Source organism: Callionymus lyra, chromosome 19, assembly GCF_982586985.1.
Source record: "Callionymus lyra chromosome 19, fCalLyr1.hap1.1, whole genome shotgun sequence".
NCBI classification, from domain to species: Eukaryota; Metazoa; Chordata; class Actinopteri; order Syngnathiformes; family Callionymidae; genus Callionymus; species Callionymus lyra.
In genome coordinates, this window is record NC_141836.1 from 20,174,351 (window position 1) to 20,194,795 (window position 20,445).

General features: G+C 39.6%; 1 protein-coding gene and 1 long non-coding RNA gene across 2 annotated transcripts in view; both read left to right on the plus strand.

Annotated features, from left to right (window-relative positions):
• Window positions 1–20,445, plus strand: part of LOC148059882 (uncharacterized) — a 312,120-nt gene that overhangs the window by 94,469 nt on the left and 197,206 nt on the right. The window lies entirely within an intron of this gene.
• LOC148059885 (protein FAM110A) lies at window positions 5,790–8,148 on the plus strand. The gene is made up of 2 exons (XM_087780893.1): window positions 5,790–5,926; window positions 6,035–8,148. Exon 2 carries the CDS (start codon window positions 6,045–6,047, stop codon window positions 7,398–7,400), a length of 1,356 nt encoding a protein of 451 aa, XP_087637019.1. The 5' UTR covers window positions 5,790–5,926; window positions 6,035–6,044; the 3' UTR covers window positions 7,401–8,148.

A 20,445-nucleotide genomic window follows, 5' to 3' on the forward strand; every position in this document is an offset into this window, starting at 1 on the left:
GGGGTGTGCGCCTTGTCCTGGGGCAACAAATGCTAACAGACAGTGATGGACTGGAGAGGATGGGGGAGGACTGTCGATGGATCATAAGACTAACTCAAAGCTTATGGTTCAGTGCTTGATTGGGCAGTCAAATGAGCTCTTGTTGCGTAACTGTGCAGACTCTGCAGTCATGCATGGCAAGGTGGTATAAGTGTGTTTTTGTGAGTTAAATCCAGGGAATTAACCTACCAGATCTGCTGCACTGGTGTGCCCCTCTCCATCTCCATTAGCTGTCCCAAGAAGTCCCTAAATCAACCTGGGAGGGGAGTGGCTGATAACCTTTTGACCCCCTCATTTTGAGCCTTTTATTGATGCGCTGAAGATGTGTGTGTGTCTGCAAGCCTGTCCTGCAGTGGCTTGTATCTCTGAGGATTCCTGAGCCACTGTGGTCTTAAATCCATGAGACTTTGTCAACTTTCTCATGGAGTCCTCATGTCTGTATGTGTAAAACTATGGTTATTTCCTCTACTTTTACATTATTGCTATTTTGATATAACTGTCCATTTTAAGAACCTTAATAAGATTTTCACAAGAAGAGCAAGTGGTGGAGAACAAGGCTTCACAGGTTTGGTGAGGGGTTCACAAATTATTTGTCATTTATAGTTTGAGTGGATATTCTGCAGCCTGAAATTCAAATATCATGAATGAGTAAGAAATAATTGCAAACCTTTGGATTTGTCTTAGAAATAAAGCACTCCTCTCCAAGATTTGTTAATTTTTTTCATCCTCCATCACTGTAACAATCATATTAAAAACAATAATTGAAGATATACGTTTGGAAACACCAGCAAGTGTTTACTTTGGAAGTCTTTCAGTGCCATATGAAAATTGAACGTAGACCTTATATGTTGTATATTTATCACTTATATATTACAATTTACTTTATAAGGTAAAAAGTAACTTTTAGGGGATTTAAAGATTATACATAAATAAATATAGGGTTTAAAGGGACAATTTCAGATTTTAAAGTGGATTACATTCTTGGGGCTGTTGACTGGCAGATTTGCACTTTTATAGATTGTAGGAATAAAATTCCATTTGTATTTGTAACATTTTGTCAGTGCATTCATGGCATTCTTCCTCCAAGAGTCCATATATAGTGGAGGTAAAGGGCTTTGTGAAAACCAGGCTGACACACTGGTGACACACACTCTCCCGGCCAAGTGTGTTTTATGTTTCCGGCCGTGAAGTGCATCACTGCTTCCTCCTTGTTCATGCTGTGGGCAGTGAAGCCAAGAAATCACTGCTGACCAACTGACCGCAAACCTCATCTCATTCATCTTTATCCGTCCAGTCATTTGCAAATGAACCCACAAATCTTATTTTTATTATTATTTTGTTTTAACTCTCTAATTGACCCCAACATTTACATCTTAGTTTGGCATTATGTTCTTAAAGGGTTACTACTCGTTTAATGAGACAGAGCTACATTAAAGTAACTGTCAATCAGTAACAAAAATGTTCTCTTATTATTTATGAATATTATATTTGTTTTTTCCTGAAACCTGTTTTCAATCAATCCTGTGTGTTTACCTCTGTGGTGTTCATCTTCCTGTTAACAATACAATCTGGGGTCAGGGTTCGCTGAAGGCCGCTACAATACCACAGTTGGCTTTTCCTGTTCCTAGTTGAGTCCTGTGTAGATTTTCTAGGAAACACTCGCAGTGATTTCCTTCCCCGGGAGTCTCGTCACTTTAAATGAAGTGCTGGAACACACGTGAGAGTCAAATAGCTCTCTCCGTCATGTCTTCCCTATAATCAGTGTCCTGGCCAGTAGCTGACCAGAATCAGCTGTGGTTTGATGTTCTTCATCCGTTCCCCTCAAGTGACCCCTGAGCAGAATGCTCATAATCTACCTCCTCGCCACACAGCAGTCGTAATACTGTGAAGTCAGCCATAAACAACATGGCGGTTAAAATAGTTTTTGAGACAAACTAGCCGCACATGTTTCCACGGGGGATACAAATATCCTTCCACTGTCTGCTGCTTGTCATTTTGGAGACATCAGTTGTTTGTCTTGCTGCAAAACCAAACATGGATGGAAAGTAAAAATTGTAATAGTGGATGGATTGTTTTTAACTTGCTTTTAGGGTATTGAGTTTCATCCGTTTAATGTTGATATATCTCTACTGTGTATCCTAGCTGGGAAAACTTCGAGAAGGAGACAAATTAATCAAAATTCACAAAAGATGTAGAAAATCTGTTGCTTTGACTTCAAGAAAAGTGTGCTTTGGAAGATGAAAATGAAGATTTGGAATGGAACAGCTCTGATTTAACCCAAAAACATTGCTAGTATTAATGGCTTTACTCTACCTTAACGTACCCAATAACATTTTTGTACTATGTCTACTAAATAATTTACATAACGCTCAGATGGTAAACATGTATTTATGTATATGATTCCTCTGCCTTTCCCCCTTTTTTTGTGTTAATCATCATCCATATATATAGAAAATACTAACATATGAACACCTCCTGATTAAAAACTAGATCATCTCACCATTGCAGCATATCTTTGTGTTGCATGTGGTGCAATCCATCATCCTGATGTGTAATTGTGACATCATAATATAAACACGTATTGTAAACCTTTCTTGGTCTTTGCTGGAGAAATAAAATTAAAAAAATACAAATGCTTTTGTTGAATTTATCCCTACCATGTCGTCAATGGTCAGACTTTTACCACAATGTTAAAGTTTCTTTTAAGTTGTAAGTTACCCAGACTGCTCCAGTGAATGACACGGCTTATGTTGGCCAGCTGCACCTTTTGCACACACAGGCGTCTCATTAGTAAACATTTCCTTCGGCCGCCCTGTCTAGAATAACCCAAAACTGAATGACAATAGCTGTGGTCTTCAGGCATAGATGTTGATATTAGCATCTCGATGGTTTCACTCAAATCTGAGCCTCGTAAACGGGCGTTCACCTCACATTTAGGAACCTCTTCTCCTCTTATTCGTGTTGTGATTATTTGGAGAATTATAATAATAAAAGTGAAGCCCCTCTTAAAATGACTAAAGTTTTCTTAAGACTTTCATGGCCTTTAGTTTTAGGTGAAGACATGTTTTAGTTTCCAAGTTTGAAGTTGAAATGCAGGTTTTTCTTCAACAACTGCTAATTCAAGTTTGAGTCCTTACAAGCACTTGTTAGTCATCTTTTTTGGATGTAATCTAAGTTTGAGACTTTGTGGTAGCTCTCAGAAGACGCTAAGTACAGCACAAACCTGACCTCATGACGTGTGTTTACGTTCAACCTTTTTTCGGGAACTTGTAAACATTGATTATTATCCCTTATTATCTCTATTTCAACGTTCTATTCACATTTCTTTACCAAACGTTTGCTGTCTTGAGAATCTTAACTTATCAAATGATATTCCTGGAAACTGTGGCATAAAACGTCCACTTATATCCTACAACTTTCTATGAACAAGTATAGATACAGATATATTGGTGGCGGTACATCGCGATATTCTTTTCCACAAAACTATATCTTGATCTGTTTTTTTTAATCTGCTTGCAAATCATATAATGTGTTACCATAATTATTTTATGTTTCTATAATTCAATACAACACCAATGCAACACCAGGGTCAAGTACTCTAGTTCTAACAAACTTCGTAATTCATTTTCGTAATTCGTAGTCTGTTCTCAGACTCTAAGCAATGTTAACCAGCTGTTAAGGGTAACACAGACCCTAACAATGCCAAACCAAAGTTGTCTCTGGATTTGCTCTGTGTTCCCCTCCCAGCATGATGTACTTTGATATCGTCCAAAACGAGGAAACTCGCTCCACCCTGTGCAAACTCTTAATGTTGATGTTTGTTTATGTCAATCTCATATTGACCTTTACATCAGTTTCAGTACATTTGTAAGTTTTTATACAATCATACATTAAGAAACACCCTATCAATACTCTAAATGTAAATAATGTTACAAAGAATCTTGTACCAGCCAGATGTACATAATATAGATACATAAAAAGAGAAAATAGATACATGTTAATAAAAACCACTTCAGTTTGTAACAGGCAGTGATGAAAGAACTTAATGTGTCTTAATGTGTGCGCAGGAATATTGCCCACATATTGTTGTGTTCAGGGGTGAAACGTCAATGATCTTTCTTTTTTTTTAACTCAAATTAAAAACACGTGTATAGATGTGGATGTGAGGAGGGTGCGTGATGTAACCCTGAAGTGTACCATGTAAGCAAGGCAGAGGGGAGGTGGGAGTGACGGCGTGTGGGGGAGGGAGACAGAGATAGTATTCATCTGAACCGCGAAGTAACAAAAACACTGTTTCTTTGTCGATTCTAATGGATTTATGTGGTAATAGCTTCTTTTCTGCTTTTTACATTTTTCAAACTATTTGACATCTCTTCATCGAATTTGTTAAATAAGGGTAACATGAGGTGAAATGTATGTTTTCTCAACAAAAACAATAGATTGGGGGGAAAAAATTGTAAAAAAAAAAGTAATTGTGCACTTTAATACTTCAAACGTCGAAGTTTAAGGACATTGTTAAAGAATTTTTATACAAATAACAAAACAAGGAACCCGGTTTAATCTAGGAGCAAGAAAACTGAGCCAACCATTGTTTTTCTCTTAGAAATGAAGCACTTTTTAATTTAAACAGTCAATAAATATATCTATTTCGAAAAACTGTTTATTTAAATGTTTTTATTGACCTAAAACAAAATACATCTGGTTTAAAAAATAGCAGTGCCTTTTTAATAATTTACTTTAAGATATTGAATAGAAACGATCCCTTTCATAAACGCACCATTTCATTGAAAACTTATTTTATTCATATTTATCAGACCCATCTTTAGGTTACAATGAAAATGTGTGTTTTAGTGACTTTTCATAACACAATGTGACTCACCACCCCCCTCACATCTCCATTATTGCTTGGGAATGTCACAGTGAAACAAAGACACTTTCCTTAAAAAAGTTAAAGCTAAAAAAAAACATCTAAATGTTTTAATTTCTCTCACTTCACTGGTCTATAAAAGGATGCACACAAAAGAAATCTGTTCCAAACAAAAGCTTGTCGTGTCTTCTTTAAGTCCTCATGACAGACCTTCTTCCGTCCGTCTTTCTGCTGCTGGCAGGAGGACAAAGAGGTGAAACAGAGAGACAGTTGTGCAGGCTGTCAGTTTGTTTTCTTCAGTGTGAGTTCAGAGGCCCCCGCTGGACCTGATGCAAGTCAATGTGCAGAATTGCAGCTGTTTTGCCCCCACTAGTCCCCCTCCCACCCTCCACTTTCTCCCTTTCAAAGAATTTTCATTTGAATGAAAAGCCTGCCTGAGTGTACTGTTGTTCTCTGAAAGGGGGGATGGGTCCAATTGGTCAGAATCCCGTTTGAGTTCAACCAATTGGAGTACAGCTCTGGCTCCTGACCCCGCCCCGGGTTGCCCTACTGAGGCTCCCGGGCTGACGTGTGATTAGCCGGCTGGGAGGAGCCAGACTTGGTATTAAAGCCATTCCCGTCTGCTCCACTTCAGTCTAGAAGTGTCCCGTCTGTCTGTTGGATTGTCTCTGTGTGACTGCTTTACGCTCAATGAGAGATGTACTCAAGAAGTGGACCATTATCTCACATGGATGTTATTTTCTTCAACTCTACCCAGGACTGAGGGAACATTCTTCTGACGTTGTACGGCCGTGATGGTCCTCCTGACAGCTGCCTGAGCGGTGAATGCATCTGCCGCCTAACCCCCATCTGGATCACTGCCGACCTAACTGAGTTGGCTTGGTGAATCCTGTTTTGGAATTTGACCCTAACTGACCCCCCTCCCTGAAGAACCCATTCACTAAACCGGACTGTGGAGCTTAAAGATAAAAGAAGCTGTGGAGGAGCACAGAAGGAGGGAGACCAGCAGCAGCACCAGAGGTAAGCAAGTTAAAGAGTTTGCAGGAAGAGGAGCAGCATGAGCAAAAGTAAAAACATTTTTGTTAAGCTTTACGAGTCATAGGTGACTGATGTGTCTTTCTTTGCCAGCTCCTTCAGGATGCCAGTAGAGACCCTGCGGCCCTCAGATGGCCGCCTCACCGGAGTGGCTTTCACCTCAGCCATGCCCTTTCGGATACTCAACAAGGGCCCCGACTACTTTCGACGGCAGGCAGAACCTGGAGCGCGCAAACTGAGCGCCGTGGAGCGCCTCGAGGCTGACAAGGCCAAGTACGTGAAGAGCCAGCAGGTGGCCCTGACTCGCCAAGCCCCTGTCAAACCCCCCATCATCCGCAAGCCCCTGGTTCCTCCGGGTATGATGCTCCAGTACCAAATCAGCAGCCCACCGGCCCGGAAAGTTGCACGCTGCCCAGCTGATACGGAGAACAGAGGGAGGAGAGAGGGACCGGGTCTCAGGCGAGCGCCTGCTCTGAACTTGGACATTCTAAACAATCTCATCAATGATGTGTGTGATGGCCCTCTCCCTAGCTCTCAATCGTCCTCCTCCACCTCCCCCTCCTCCTCCTCCCCATCCTCGGGAGCGAAGAGCATCGGCAGCAGCCTGTCGGCGGAGCAGGATCGCAGTCAACGACTCTTCAACAAACCCATCAACCAGGGGACCACGTCTTCCTCCACTTCCTCCGGTACGTCCTCGACACTCAACAACAAATTGTGCAGCCCCTCAGAAGAAGCCAAACCGCAGCCTCCCCCCATCCCTGCCCGGGTTCCCCGCTTTGGAGTTCCCGCACCTTACAGCTCTCCGAACTCTGTGACAGTGCGCAGGGTAGACGTCCGCCCTCATGCTGACATAAGGCGGACGCGAATGCAGCCACTGAGAGCGCGACAAACCGCCCAGGGTCAAGTCCCGCACCCTCAGGTCCCACCGCCACCCCCGCCTTCTCATCCTCAAAACAACACCTCGCCTCCTCCATACAAACCGCCTAGTCCTTTGTTGGTGAAGGCCGGTATGATCCCACCATCATCTCCTGCTTTCACTCATCTTTCAAACACAAGCTCGAAAGGTTCTTCCCGCAAACACCCAGCGTTGCATCGCTCCAAATCCGACCTGAGTGACCGGTACTCCCGGGCTACGGCGGACCTCGAGCGCTTCTTCAACTACTGCGGGCTGGACCCTAATGAGGTGGAGGGAATGGGCGGCGTGGAGCGTTTCACCCGCGCGAACTCGGACATCGTGTCCATCTCCAAACTCCGCAGCGTCAGCACGCCCAGCTCAGAGTGCGACGCCGAGCAGGTGCGAGAGTACGGCGGCGAAGAGGACGCCGAGGACGGACCTGCAAGGGGCAACGAGCGAGTCCCCTACGGCATCTCCGTGATCGAGAGGAACGCCCGAGTCATCAAGTGGCTGTACGGGATCCGCCAGGCACGAGATGTTGGCAGCGGCGTCTCAAACGTGTAGAACTGGTGTCAATGGCCTTATCTGACCTTTACGGATGCTCTGGTCCCGCTTTCTCCGAAGACTTTAAACGTGGGCTGCAGGTCAGGACTGCTGCTGGAGTTGATGTTTCTCTTCACATGTCAGTATGAAAAGCAATAATGGTGACGGCGGATCAGTCGGTACTATGTGTGTGAGTGTGTGTGTGTGTGTGAGTGAAGTAAAGCCACACTTGATACTGTGAAATATCTCATTTCAATCTTCCATCATCGTCAAACCTTCACGGCTCCTCGACTGTTCTCATCGTACGGATTTCTACGAGACAGTCGATGACCACAAACGCATCACAGATTCACACACGGGTCGATTCGAGTCAGTGTTTCTGTGCGGCAGAGTCGTGTGTCACACACTCCTGCTTCTGCAGTTTACTTTGTTTAGTATAGCACGAGGTCATGAAGCCCCAGAGAGAGCAGCTGGATCACGTGACCTCAGGAAGAACCAATATTTATTTGGATAATTTAAGGTATTTTTGTAAAATTGTAAATAAAATCTTTGTTAAAGTGCAATCTTTTTACACTCTATGTCACGTTGAGATGAAAAATCCACCGAGGAGAAGTCACATGGCACAAATTCTCAGCGTCTCGGCACAGGTAGATGATGTCACTTTGAGAGGGACAAACGAAGTACTGTGCAAGCCCAAAGACTTTCAGACATGATGTACAGAAATGCTTTACCATGGTGTCTTTGAAACAAATAAAACTGTTCAAGTTTCTCTACACTCGTGTGGGAATCATTTTTGGGGCTCTGAGGTTTCTAGATGGTTCATTAAGAGACGACATCACAGACGAGTCGAGATCAAAGGAGTCCATCGGTACGTCTCAGCAGAAGAACTTCAATAATTCATGCTGACATCAGCATCTGCCTCGGCTCAGGTGGACCTTCTCCACGTGCAGAACACAAACCAGCCCTCGTGATATTTGAGTAGCAATTTACGTGAGCTACTTATGAAATGAGTCAAAATGATCTGGCAATGACAGAAATACAAAACTTATATTTATTGATAAATCTATTGACAATTGTTTTTGATGACTAGTGTCAATAAAGTTGTAAACTTACTTTTATTAGCAAAATAAATTACCTAATCAAAGTGAAACAGACAAAAAACTAGTTTTTTTCTTAATGTCATGTGATCTAGTGACGTATTGAGTCCAGAGGAAAACCATCCAGGACAAATCTGGACCAAAAATAGATTTTGGCCCCGAGTGTGGATTTCGATTCTCTCATGACGACAGAGATTTGAAATCAGCAGCTGGATCTTTCTTGTTTTCAGCTCAGTTACGTAACGTTGAGTGAGACCTCAGACATCATGCACGGTCCTGAGTGGGTCCAAAGGAGGGCAGGAAGACATCTGTGCCCACCTGTGGGGCTGGCGGGGTACGTCCATATGCTCATATTTACCCAGGTGAGCAGAGCTCTGGCTGCTTGTCAACACACACACACCGTCTGCTTCCTCAGATTTGTTGATGTCAATAAAGCTTCATTCAAAAGTTCAAGAAGCATCTATAAACATAAACGGAGTGAGAGCAGCTGCACAGTGCAGGATCCTTTCAATGTGGAGTATTAATGTTCTCTCTATGACATGATGCTCAACCCACTTAAATCTTTTGTCAATGCTTTTTTTAAGATTCAAAAGTAAATACAAAAATAAAAACTTTTCCCAACTACATTATAATGATGTGACCTACTTACACTTCATAATATCCTTTCTTACATCATTTGTTTTCACGATGATTCCTACAAAAATTGTTTTCCGTCTTTTCAAGGCCATTTTCCTTTTACCTTCGAGGACCCTTATAACAGTCATTGGTTGAATTAAAATCATAAAAATAAGCTAGAATTATTATTTGATTGTATATTATTTTAGTAAAGATAACTAAATCAAATAACTATATAAAAAGAATATGTATTTCAATTTATATCAAGGCCCGAAAAAGGAAAACTTAAAACTTAGTTTTTCCCTTTTTTTCTAGGAAATGTTCAGCATTTCCAACAGCAGTTGTTTTCCAATCATGTTTTAAATGTGACTTTTTCTTTTCATGTGTGGAAAGTGTTGTGTGTGTGTGTGTGTGTGTGTTGATATTATTAAATCCCTTAGCAACACAAATGTATATGAGCGTAGGACATATAAGCTGATTATGTAGTTGAGCCAGATGGGATCTGCTTTTTTTTTACTTTGTGTGTGTGTGTGTGTGTGTGTGTGTGTGTGTGTGTGTGTGTGTGTGTGTGTGTTACAGCCTTGAGACCTACAGTACAACTCGTGGGAAAACAAACCAGGCAGCTGTATTGTCATCTTCTCTCCTGCTGTCATCATCCACTGGGTTCAGTTACCTTCGAAAAAAAATCATTTCTTTACATTTGTTTATCCAAAAATATCTTGTTCTCAACGCTTTGATTGTGTGCTAAACTATTATATAACGTCACATATGTTCGTTTACAACACGTTCTGTGAACTTTAACGTAATGTATTAGGTACAAAAATAACTGCTATGATTTTTTTCCATCTAAAAAACAGTTTTTCTTTATTTACCCAAATATGATCATGTTTGCATTCTAAAGGTTTTAATACACATTTTTAGTTACTAGTAATAATGCTCTCAATTGTGTGTATGTCACTTTTTATTTCAATTTAAATCCTTTTTATGCACTAAACCTTTTTTCATCGTTACCTGCCTACGAGGAGATGCAACTCAAATCTGAGTGAGTACGTGCTTTTGTTTCCTTTTTAAAACTCATGTACAATAAAATCACTGTTACTTTTTTCTTGAACTGTGAATATCTTTCTTTAAGTTTTCCATCACATCATGAATCTAATAAATTTAAACCCAAAATCCAATATTTGTCCTCATTTTACTGCATCTGTCTGAATTCTATGTTTTCTTTGTAGGTCAAAAACTATTCCTTTTATGGCTCCACTTCAAATTGATATTTTACAATATACATTTATTTTATTTGACAAAACATTAATTTTTTTCCGCTTTTTTACATTTTTGAAATGTTTGTGTTTACTTTTTATTATTGTTATTGTATATTTTCCTTTTTTTCAGATTCATTTTCCCTTTGAAACACATCTGGTTTCATATTTCAATCACTCATTCCAAAGCGAGAAGGAGAGGATTCCACAGGGTTAAGTGAGTTAATCATTTGTAGTCAAAACATATCGCACACTGAGGAGAAGATCTCAAGTCTAAAGAAAAAGTTTTGTCCACTTGTGCAACCTTGAGCTCAAATCAAATCACAGAAGAGCAAAATCAGAACATGTTTTGACTTTCTATTAACATCTCCCGCTTTTTATCATTATAAAACACACGTTTTGAATCAATAAGAGCTTCAGTCCGTCTCTGTACATCGACATGCTTCACATGTTCTTATCTCTCTCTATCACCGTGCACGTGTCTATATGCTGGACTTCTGGCATGTTTACGTCCTCGTCAACACAAGTGAAGCGGAAGGTTGAAGGCCAGACTGGACACATTGATGGGCTGATGTTTGAGGGGGAGGAGGGCTTGACGTTTGACCTATAAAACTCCAGCTCGTCGTCCCCTCTTCGTTTTCAATGACCGAAACTCAGACTTTTACACCAGATCCAGGTATCTGCTGATTTGTTGCCTCACCTCGTCCTGCAACCTCCTGTGATACGTGCGTCTCCTCAGCCAGTTATCTTTGACCTCTACTCTAGATTCATCAGTGCAGACGTGCATGGCTGCGCAACATTCACGGATCTTTTCAAAGTGCAATAACCTTTCTATGCTAACACCTGCTAGACTGAGAAGATAACTTGACGCTTCTTTCACGACACAAACATGGATTTATTAATGCTTTTTGGGAGCTAGAGAATGATGCTTCAACTTGAAACTGATGTTACTCCAGGCAAGATGTTTTCTGGAATTGATGACCTGAAGGTCTACGACTTGACCTTTTGGGAAAAATTGGAACATTTAAGACATTACTACTCATTACCAATGACTGTATTCGCATGACTACTTGTTTATACTTTAATGTAATATTTGTCATTACCGTTTTTTGGGCCTTTTTTTAAAATTTATTTTCTTCTAACGTATGGTTTGTTCCAATTATAACCAAACCCTCGTACTGATTTTGTTTATAAATATATATATAAATAAGTGTGAATAAAATTGAATATTACAAAATATATTTAAATATTTTATAAAACACTGTACAAAAATATGTTTTCTTTGAGAGTGATGAGAATGTCACTATTCTTATTCTTAAAAAATATAAAATGTTTGCCTGTTTTTTTTTGACTTTGGTATTTTATTGTGTTATGACAATTAATTTACTTTATTTATTTATTAACACTACATGGTCACAGAAAACAGTATTTAGGAAGGTCCAGCTGATTGGACCAGCCTTGCCCATTGAGTCTGAGCGGTAAGATTACATTGGATCAACCAACTGTCAATAAAAACAGCTGATTTGGTGTTTGATGGCTGGATTAAACTTGTGAAATATTGTGAAGTATGAATTAAAAGTGATTTAACATCTGAGAATGTTATTTTATTTTGTAAATTTGCTGAACAATTTTACTTTTATCCCTCATTTCCTGCGATAACCAATCTATCAACATTTCGGAATAAATTAGAAATCAATGCTATGTTAGTGGTGGGGAAACAGTGACCCCGATTATAGTGAGTCATTTTAAGGATTATTTGTATTTTCCTGCGACCGTTTTTGGGTGAGTGAATCAGTAAATGGTGTCATTGTTCATGTGACGAAATGTTGCCGAAATATCTCCTGCGACACAATCCAGTGGCGAGGAAAAGAGAGCCGACGTTCTCTGAACGTCTCCACTTCAGAATCCACCATCAAGATTCAAATAAAAGAAATCTTCAGTTTTTGAGTTTTTCGCTCCAATTTGCTTTGACCTTATTTAGACTCTAAACCCATTTCATGGCTTTTAACAATTTCTTTCTGCCTTCATGTCGGCGCTCGCCCCCTCTCCACAGATGTGAGCAGCTTTTGAGGGAGTAAAAAAAAAACACTCTTCTAATTACAAATGCATAATGTAGCCCACTTTTGGCTTCAGCTAATGCTCCGTGAAACTGCCTCCAGTGTGGAGGCTTCATAGTCGACTGCTCAATGAGGCTGCGCGCCACTCTTGTCCCGCCGACTTGTCTGGATGTAAAGCATCTTATTCCTTTTCTGTGTCATGCGTTTCTAAAATTAACTACAAAGTTAACATAAAAAAAAACAGAATACTGCAGCTACCTCTCTCCCGTCAAATGTAATCTGTGTGTGTGATGTTTAAGTGTCGCCGCAGCACTTCTGCTTTGTTGAACGACACTTTCCCGGGATCACAGACGATCTGCTGCCGTGTCAACTTTCCGACTATTTTAACTTTTTTCTTTTCATCTCCAGGAGTCGCGGCAGACGCCTGTCAGGAAGGCAAAGAATAACCGATTGTGAGATAAATGGAGCAAAAATTACATCGGGATCTGTGGAGGAACATTGTGTCCATCTCGCTGCTGCAGCCAGGAAGTGAGATGTGATGAATATTTCACTGTTGTTTCACGTTTGAACGTGTGTGTCGGCATCAGTGCAGCATGGTCGCGTCCACTGTACCCAATATCTGCCTGATTACCTCCACAAATGCCTTTATTCACTGTGTGTGTGTGACACTGACTTGCCATTTATGAATCTCTCCTCAGTAAACCGGGTCAAACATCACTGTTGTGCTGCTTCATTGGGGGAAACAGCTTTTCTGCGACTTGCTTAAAGGCACTGAGGCAACAGAAGAAATAAAGCTGTGCAGACTTTCTTCTCCGTATGTAAAGTCTACTCTTAACTCTCAAACTTTTTTAATTACTGGCTTTTTTTAGACGAGTTTGCAATGCTTACCGTGAGTTTTCAATATTGTAGCTACACCACTCTGACCCTAGAGCGAGCCAGGAACAGTTTTTAAATCTACAGATAAGGTATTTAATATATGTATTAGAGTTTACTTTTGTAAATGTGAGATTTATTTTTATTAATGCAACCTGAATCATAAGTTGAACCCTCACTCATCATCATATTGAAATCTAAAGTTTGTGTTTTATGCCACTTAGATGAAATAGAAAGTGAAATAAATCTTCAGCACATCATTTATTAATCAAAGGAAACTAGAATATGGAAACTGACGACATAAATATTATATAAATAATTCAATAAAATATATATATTTCCTGTATGTTTGATGCTACATTGCCACGGTCGGGTGTTAAAAATAGATATTGTTAAGTGAATAGATTAAGTAGCTATTGAAAGTGTGAGCGTTCCCTCCTCCTCTGACTCTATAATGGGCTTGTCATGCTGCGCCGCTCCGCGCATCTTCAAACGAAACCAACTCTCAGTGGCTCAGAGGCGAGTCGGCTGTAAACTAGGTCGCCTGAGCTAGCCAAGGAATTTTGCGAGGCAGGATGGGAAGTTTATATGTGTGTGTGTTGGGGCTAGGATAGTGCATTATTAAGGTTCAACAGCCCAAAGCTTCTACATGCTGCATTTGAGTTTTCATTTAATTATGTAAAACCGCTGCAGAGGTAAATTAGAGGATTAAAGGGTCAACAGAAGTCGGGTTAAGTAGACCAGCGCTCTTCTTTACCTGCAGACATTTACCTAAAAAAAACTCATGTTTGACAGGCTCATGTTGTGAGTGTTTAAGACTTATTGCAACAGACCTGTGCTGTCAAATAACGATGATGTAACTGGTAAGTATAAAAATGATGATGTAGAAGATGATGATGATGAAGATGATGCAGAAGAAGAAGATCATGATGACGATCATAATAATGAGGGTGAAAGTGATGATAATGAATAAAAGGAAAGGTTGATGGTGAAGGTGAACAGGATGATGATCATGAAAATGATGTTGATGATGAAGAAGATGATATGATGAAGATCATGATAATGATGGCGAAGTTGATGATAAGGAAGATGAGCAAAAGGAAGATGGAGAAGATAATGATGATGATGATAAAGAAGAAGATTATGGTGAAGATGATATCAATAATGATGATGAGGAAGAAGAAGGTGACAAGGATGAGGATGATCATGAAGATGATGATCATGAAGATCATTTTGATTAAGAAGAAGATGATTATGATGAAGATCATGATAATGATGATGATGATGATGGATATGATGATGGTGACGATGATATAAATAATGATGATGAGGAAGAAGATGACAAGGATGGGGATGATCATGAAGATGATGATCATGAAGATGATTTTGATTAAGAAGATGATTATGATGAAGATCATGATGATGATGATGATGATGATGATGGATATGATGATGGTGATGATGATATAAATAATGATGATGAGGAAGAAGATGATAAGGATGGGGATAATGATGAAGATGATGATGGTGAAAATGATGATAATGAATAAAAAGAAAATGATGATGGTGACGATAAAGATGAAGAAGATTATGAGGATGATGATGAAGAAGAAGAGAATTATGGTTTTGATAAAGATACAGGAAGGTTAAGATGAAGAAACAGGAAGATGACGATAAATATGATGAGGATGATGAAGATAATGATCATGATCATGATGATGATGAAGATAAAGATGATGAGGATGGTGAAGAAGATGATGATTAAGATGATGATGATAACATGAACATAGTGACACAGCTGGGCGAGGTAATGCAGTGAATGCTTCCAGAAAACTATTCAGCTTTTTATGACTGAAACTCATGACAAAGTCCGTGAACGCTGTGTAATATGTGGAGCGTGAAAACACAGCTGTGTACACATGTTCACGTGTGTGTGCCTGACATGAATTATACAGTAGCTTGGCGAGGTCACTGTGACGAGACTTTGAAAGGCATCAGCTAATAAACATCTTGTTGACAGAAGTGAGTCGTCCTTTGAATGCATCGTGACTTTATATAACATATTTTTAAAATAAACAGAACTCTGCTTCCATGTGTCCTACAAAGTCTCAAATTCTCATATTGAAATAGTGACGATGACATGAAACAAATTATTGGAGGTTTTCTAGATTCCCATGTGGATCCCAGAGGTTTTGAGGGATTCGATACTGACTTTTACCAGAAACACTGTTAAGAACTAGCATGCAAAAATTAAATAAAAAAGAAAAACCTTCAAGTGTTTATTGAGCTTTTATTTGAGGTTTTCTAGCTAAAATTGACAACTTCCATGTGACTGGTGGTTTGTTTTTGTTCAAACGCTGAAAAAAAAGGTACTTGATGGAGGTGTGTTTTCTCTAAGTGCTTTTTCTAGTTCAAAATATGTCTTTCAACAAGAAAGAAGAGAGAGCAGTGAGACCTACCATCATGTACATCAGATTAACAATCGCTCGGTTAACATTTGAAAGGGTATAAATGATATTATATATTGTATAACATGTGACCTAAAAGCAAAAGGGAAACAACTATATTACACACCTCTGAAAATGTTTTGAGGTAAATTTGAGGAAGAGATTTATTCGAACAGTTGTTTATTTTCCGAATTGTTCATCTGCCTGATGACGTCCAGCAAACACACGACCAATCCTCTTACATGTAGCCAAACCTGCGGTGATCTAATCCACAACATGTCCAGATCCACACAGTTACACAACTTGGTATCATCCAATCAGAGGAGAGGTCAAAGATGAAGGGATGTGAAGAAGCCAAAACAACATTATTTCATGATTTGGATGTTTACTTTACTTTGTTTATTTGGAGTTCTGTGGATGAAGTCACTGTTTACGTGAATGGACTCCTACACATTTGGACTTTTCTATTATTTCGTAATGCTAAGTACGATGACTGAACATCATTTTTTCCAAACATTTGTCCTGCAACACGTCTTCTACTCTTCATGACGAAACACTTTTCCAGACTTGAGCTAGACAGGAAGTGAGAGATCTTTCGCTGAGATCAATTCTGGATCTTAAGAAGCCATGGAATCTATCAGTCCTGTTGCTGTGTAACTTGAAACACGGAGGGAGTGGAATTTCACTGGAGAAGTGTGTGATCTGAACACCTACTAAACGTGTGTGTGTGTGTGTATTTGACTTCATATCACAGAGTGAAGGAAAGATAAACTTGTTTCTTAAGGACTGAAAACTCTAAATCTGACACGCATCTAAAAAAGCGTGGGTTTAAACATTCCCTTCAGGCCAAAACACTGTTCCTCCTATAAGCTGCTGAAAGTGCTGGATGTTTCTCACATTGTGTGAATTTATTTCTCACGACTCGTTGGTTTTCTGTAACCTGATCCGCCTCGTGAATTGTTACACAAAACCATCTGGAAGTGTGTCCTCGGAGATGGTTGGAAGAACAGTAGGCCGTTTTTAAAAAATGCTTGCGGTTGATTGGATGTTGTCTGCCAGAGCATCCAGGACTAATTTCTTGATCCCGCAAGTCTGGTTAGATCTGTTTGTTGGCAAATAACAAACGTGTGAAACAGTTGCTGGACGATGTTTGCTCTCGGATCCAAGAATGTGTCCTCGTGTTGTTGAACTTTGGGGGGTTGAACTTTGTTCTCCTAGTGGCTTCTGCTCATGTTGGTTTCCTCTGTGTGCTCCAGAGATAACGTAGTTGGCCTTTCGCAATAAAATGGAAAAAATAAAGGCACTGTAAGAATGCATACCCCTGCCAAGGAACCCACTCTACATGACTTTCTCAAAACATGCTACGTTTCATACAGAAGTGAATCAAAAACTTACACACAATGTCTATGTACAGGAATCAAACTGGGACCACATAGGTGAATGTGCTGAAATCTCTAGACCACTGTTAGCTCAATTGACTTCCCATGTTGTCAAACCTCTCGCGATCTACTTGAATCTTTTTGAAAATGTAGAATGAATGGCAGCGGCAATTTCTTTTTTTAAAAATGTGTTATGTAGTTCCGTGGAAGTATATTAGTTCCATCACATTATTTAATGGTTAAATTTAACATTAATATATATAATATATCGTTTTAAAATGATTATATTTTCAAAAGAACCTTTTTACACATTTTTATATTCTAATACCATTTTAAAATACACATTTTAAAATCTTTTTTTATTCTTAGCCTTTTAACCCTTGTCTTATCTCAGGGTCAAGGTGACCCAAAGGCCAGAAAACAAAGTTAATTGTAATCTTGACCCAGAGATAACACAAAGTTACTATTGTTTTCAGGTCTTTGGGTCACCTTGACCTTGTCAGGCTAAAATTCAATGTATAATTGTTGATATAATATAAACCAAAAGCCTTGCAAATGATAGTCTTCCTCTCTCTTACTGGATGCAGATGTTACTCAGGGGACAGGGACAGTTTAACTTTGTTGTTCCAAAAGAGAGTGTTTGGGGGGAAACATTCCAGACTAACGAAAATAAAGAACGCTAAAATGACGCAAATAACAAACCTTGATTTTTTTTTATGGCTGGTTTGTGAACCACTGACATTCCTCCTTGGCAGATGTTATAAGTGGTATGAACGTGGTTCATATTTTGAATTATGGATGTGTTTACAATACAAGACCCTATTTACTGCTATGATTTCAGACATCTTAAAAAGTTTCTTGCTGGTTGACTGTTCTTCAGATGAATGTCATAGTTCACTGTTGGTGCATGTCGGAAGGACTCATAAGAAGGACCATGGAATCATTTTTTCCATGTAAATCCCTGCAAACAAACGTCAGACAGTCGACAAAGGCTTCCCAAGGCTCGTGATGAAAAATGGATGCTGCAATCATGTGAGCTCTGGGCCGTCTCTTCTGAATATTTCATAAACACCGTCTATGTGGGACAGGAAGCTACTATCTCTGACTTCCTGTTTGATAACGCGAATGCCAGGAGACCGAGAGGAAACCCCACCAGGAGAAACAGAGACAAGGAAACGAGAAGGTGGGCGAGTCGAGGCGATAAGGGAAGAAGGGAAACGCGGGAAAACTTTCGCTCACCAATTGTCTAATCACATCAAGTGATTAAGGCCACAGACAGAGTGTGTATGCGTGTGTGTGTGTGTGTGTGAGAGAGATAGGGGAGCAGACCGGGGAAAGATAGTTTGAAGTCACCAGATTCAAGTTCTTGTTTGGTCTGACCAGGAATCAGAGGAGAGATTTTGGTAGACGGTAATGGCTGGAAGGACTTCAGGGGGAGAAAAGAACCTAAACTCAGCCTCAAAAAAAATCCCTTTCAAGCCTGATTGTGGCCGAGCGTCGACTCTTCGTTATCTTCACACACAGACTCGGTATCGTCTTCTCCTCGCTGGCCGACTGTTACTGACACCGAGTGTCTGCTCCTTCCCTTTGGCCTGGATCCCTCTCTCACATCCCTCCATCTCCTCAAAGAGAGCCTGCTTTTTATGGTTTTAAAACTCCTGTTAAACTTCGATTTCCTATCTTCTAATGCTGCAATTTTTCACCCTTTTCTGTGAAAACACAATGACAGGAATGTCAATAACCAAATGAAAAATGTATGTTTGTTGAACAATTGTAATTGAAAATAAGAAGTACATTTAAGAATCAGAAATACTTATTAATCCACACCTTTTTCGTCGTCAGAAGACAGTGGGTTAAGTAAAGCAACTAAAATGTCAACGGACACCAAAATATGCACAAGTAGAATAAATATATATATATACTGTAAATATATTTATAAACATGTACATTCCAATATAATTGCACACCGGTTTCACAGATTCATTATCGCATCAATTGAATGTTAAATATAAAGAGTAAAGAGTTAAAAAGTGTTATTTTAATAATAAAGACTATTCTAATAGTAATAAAAGTAAATTAACCCTTTTTTTTGGTGTAAAATACATTTTTGTGTGGGGCTTTATTTTTTCCAAACTTGAGTCTCAAGAGGTTAAAAGTGACCGGATATGTTTTGGTTTTTTGCTCCATTTTTATAAAATCTCTCAACTCATACAGAGCAACAATGTTTGGATTTATTAAGTCATATTTCATTATAGATGATTAAAAAAATCCCAGAAAATAGTTTTATTTGCAAACAAACTATGGTACATTTGTGAAACTGTCCACAGTCAAAATGTCTTATACATATTTTTTGGTGGAACAAGGGGTCAAACTCAAATAATATTCAATTTTGGTTCCGGTAACTAGCTCATATCGACACTACATCATCCTGTTAATCTGTCTCTGTCGTCTCAATCCCGTGCTTTGTCTGTCACCGTCTCTGAGCCGCTGCCTCCACCGTCCTCCTTTCTTGCAAAACGGCATCATCGTCCTCGCCTTGCATAAGCTCATGCGTCAAAGAAAAGATACTAAGCCTTTTTTTTAGGGGCGAATGTACCCGTAACTCAGAGAATCAAACACACATATTTAAGAAGGAGATTAAAAAGACAGAATGTGGGAAAGGAAGTTGAACTTTTTAAATAATAAATGGGTCACGAGGGAGTCTCATCTAAGATGTGATCATCACAGCATTAGAAATCTATTTCATCTGGATACTTCTTCTGACACACTTTTGTTTATTTGAGGGGAATATTATTTTATGTTTGACGTCACAGAATGTCTCTATATTCAACTGAAGTGCGCACAGAGCAAAACATGTGATAGCAAGGAGCTAGAAAAAGGTCCTATATTAGCACTTACTGATACAACTACACAAACTAATAACTTCTTCATTGAAATAATGTTTTGTCAGTTTATTCTATTCTCTTTAGACTACAGAGTATTCTGGTTAATATTGTGAGTCTTGGAGGCCAGTGTGAGATTAACAAAAATGTTGTAGTCATAAAAAAAGAAGGCTTTCATCTACACGACAGAGCCCCTCCTCCAACACTTGGACTGTACACTTATGCAAAGACACTGACCACTGCCAAATGTCAGCTGAGATCTGGGCCAAAGTCCTCATAGGCACGACAGGGACGACTATGTGCAGCCAGATGAGGTCCCTGTTCCAGCCGAGCATGTGGTTTCCACGCCGACCCCAGGTTCTCATCATCATCACCATTCAAAACACTGAAAAGGCTGTAAAAAAAAGGGGGGGAGGGAAGTTGTCCAGGAGGCATTTTGTGGAATGTCATGTGTTATTAC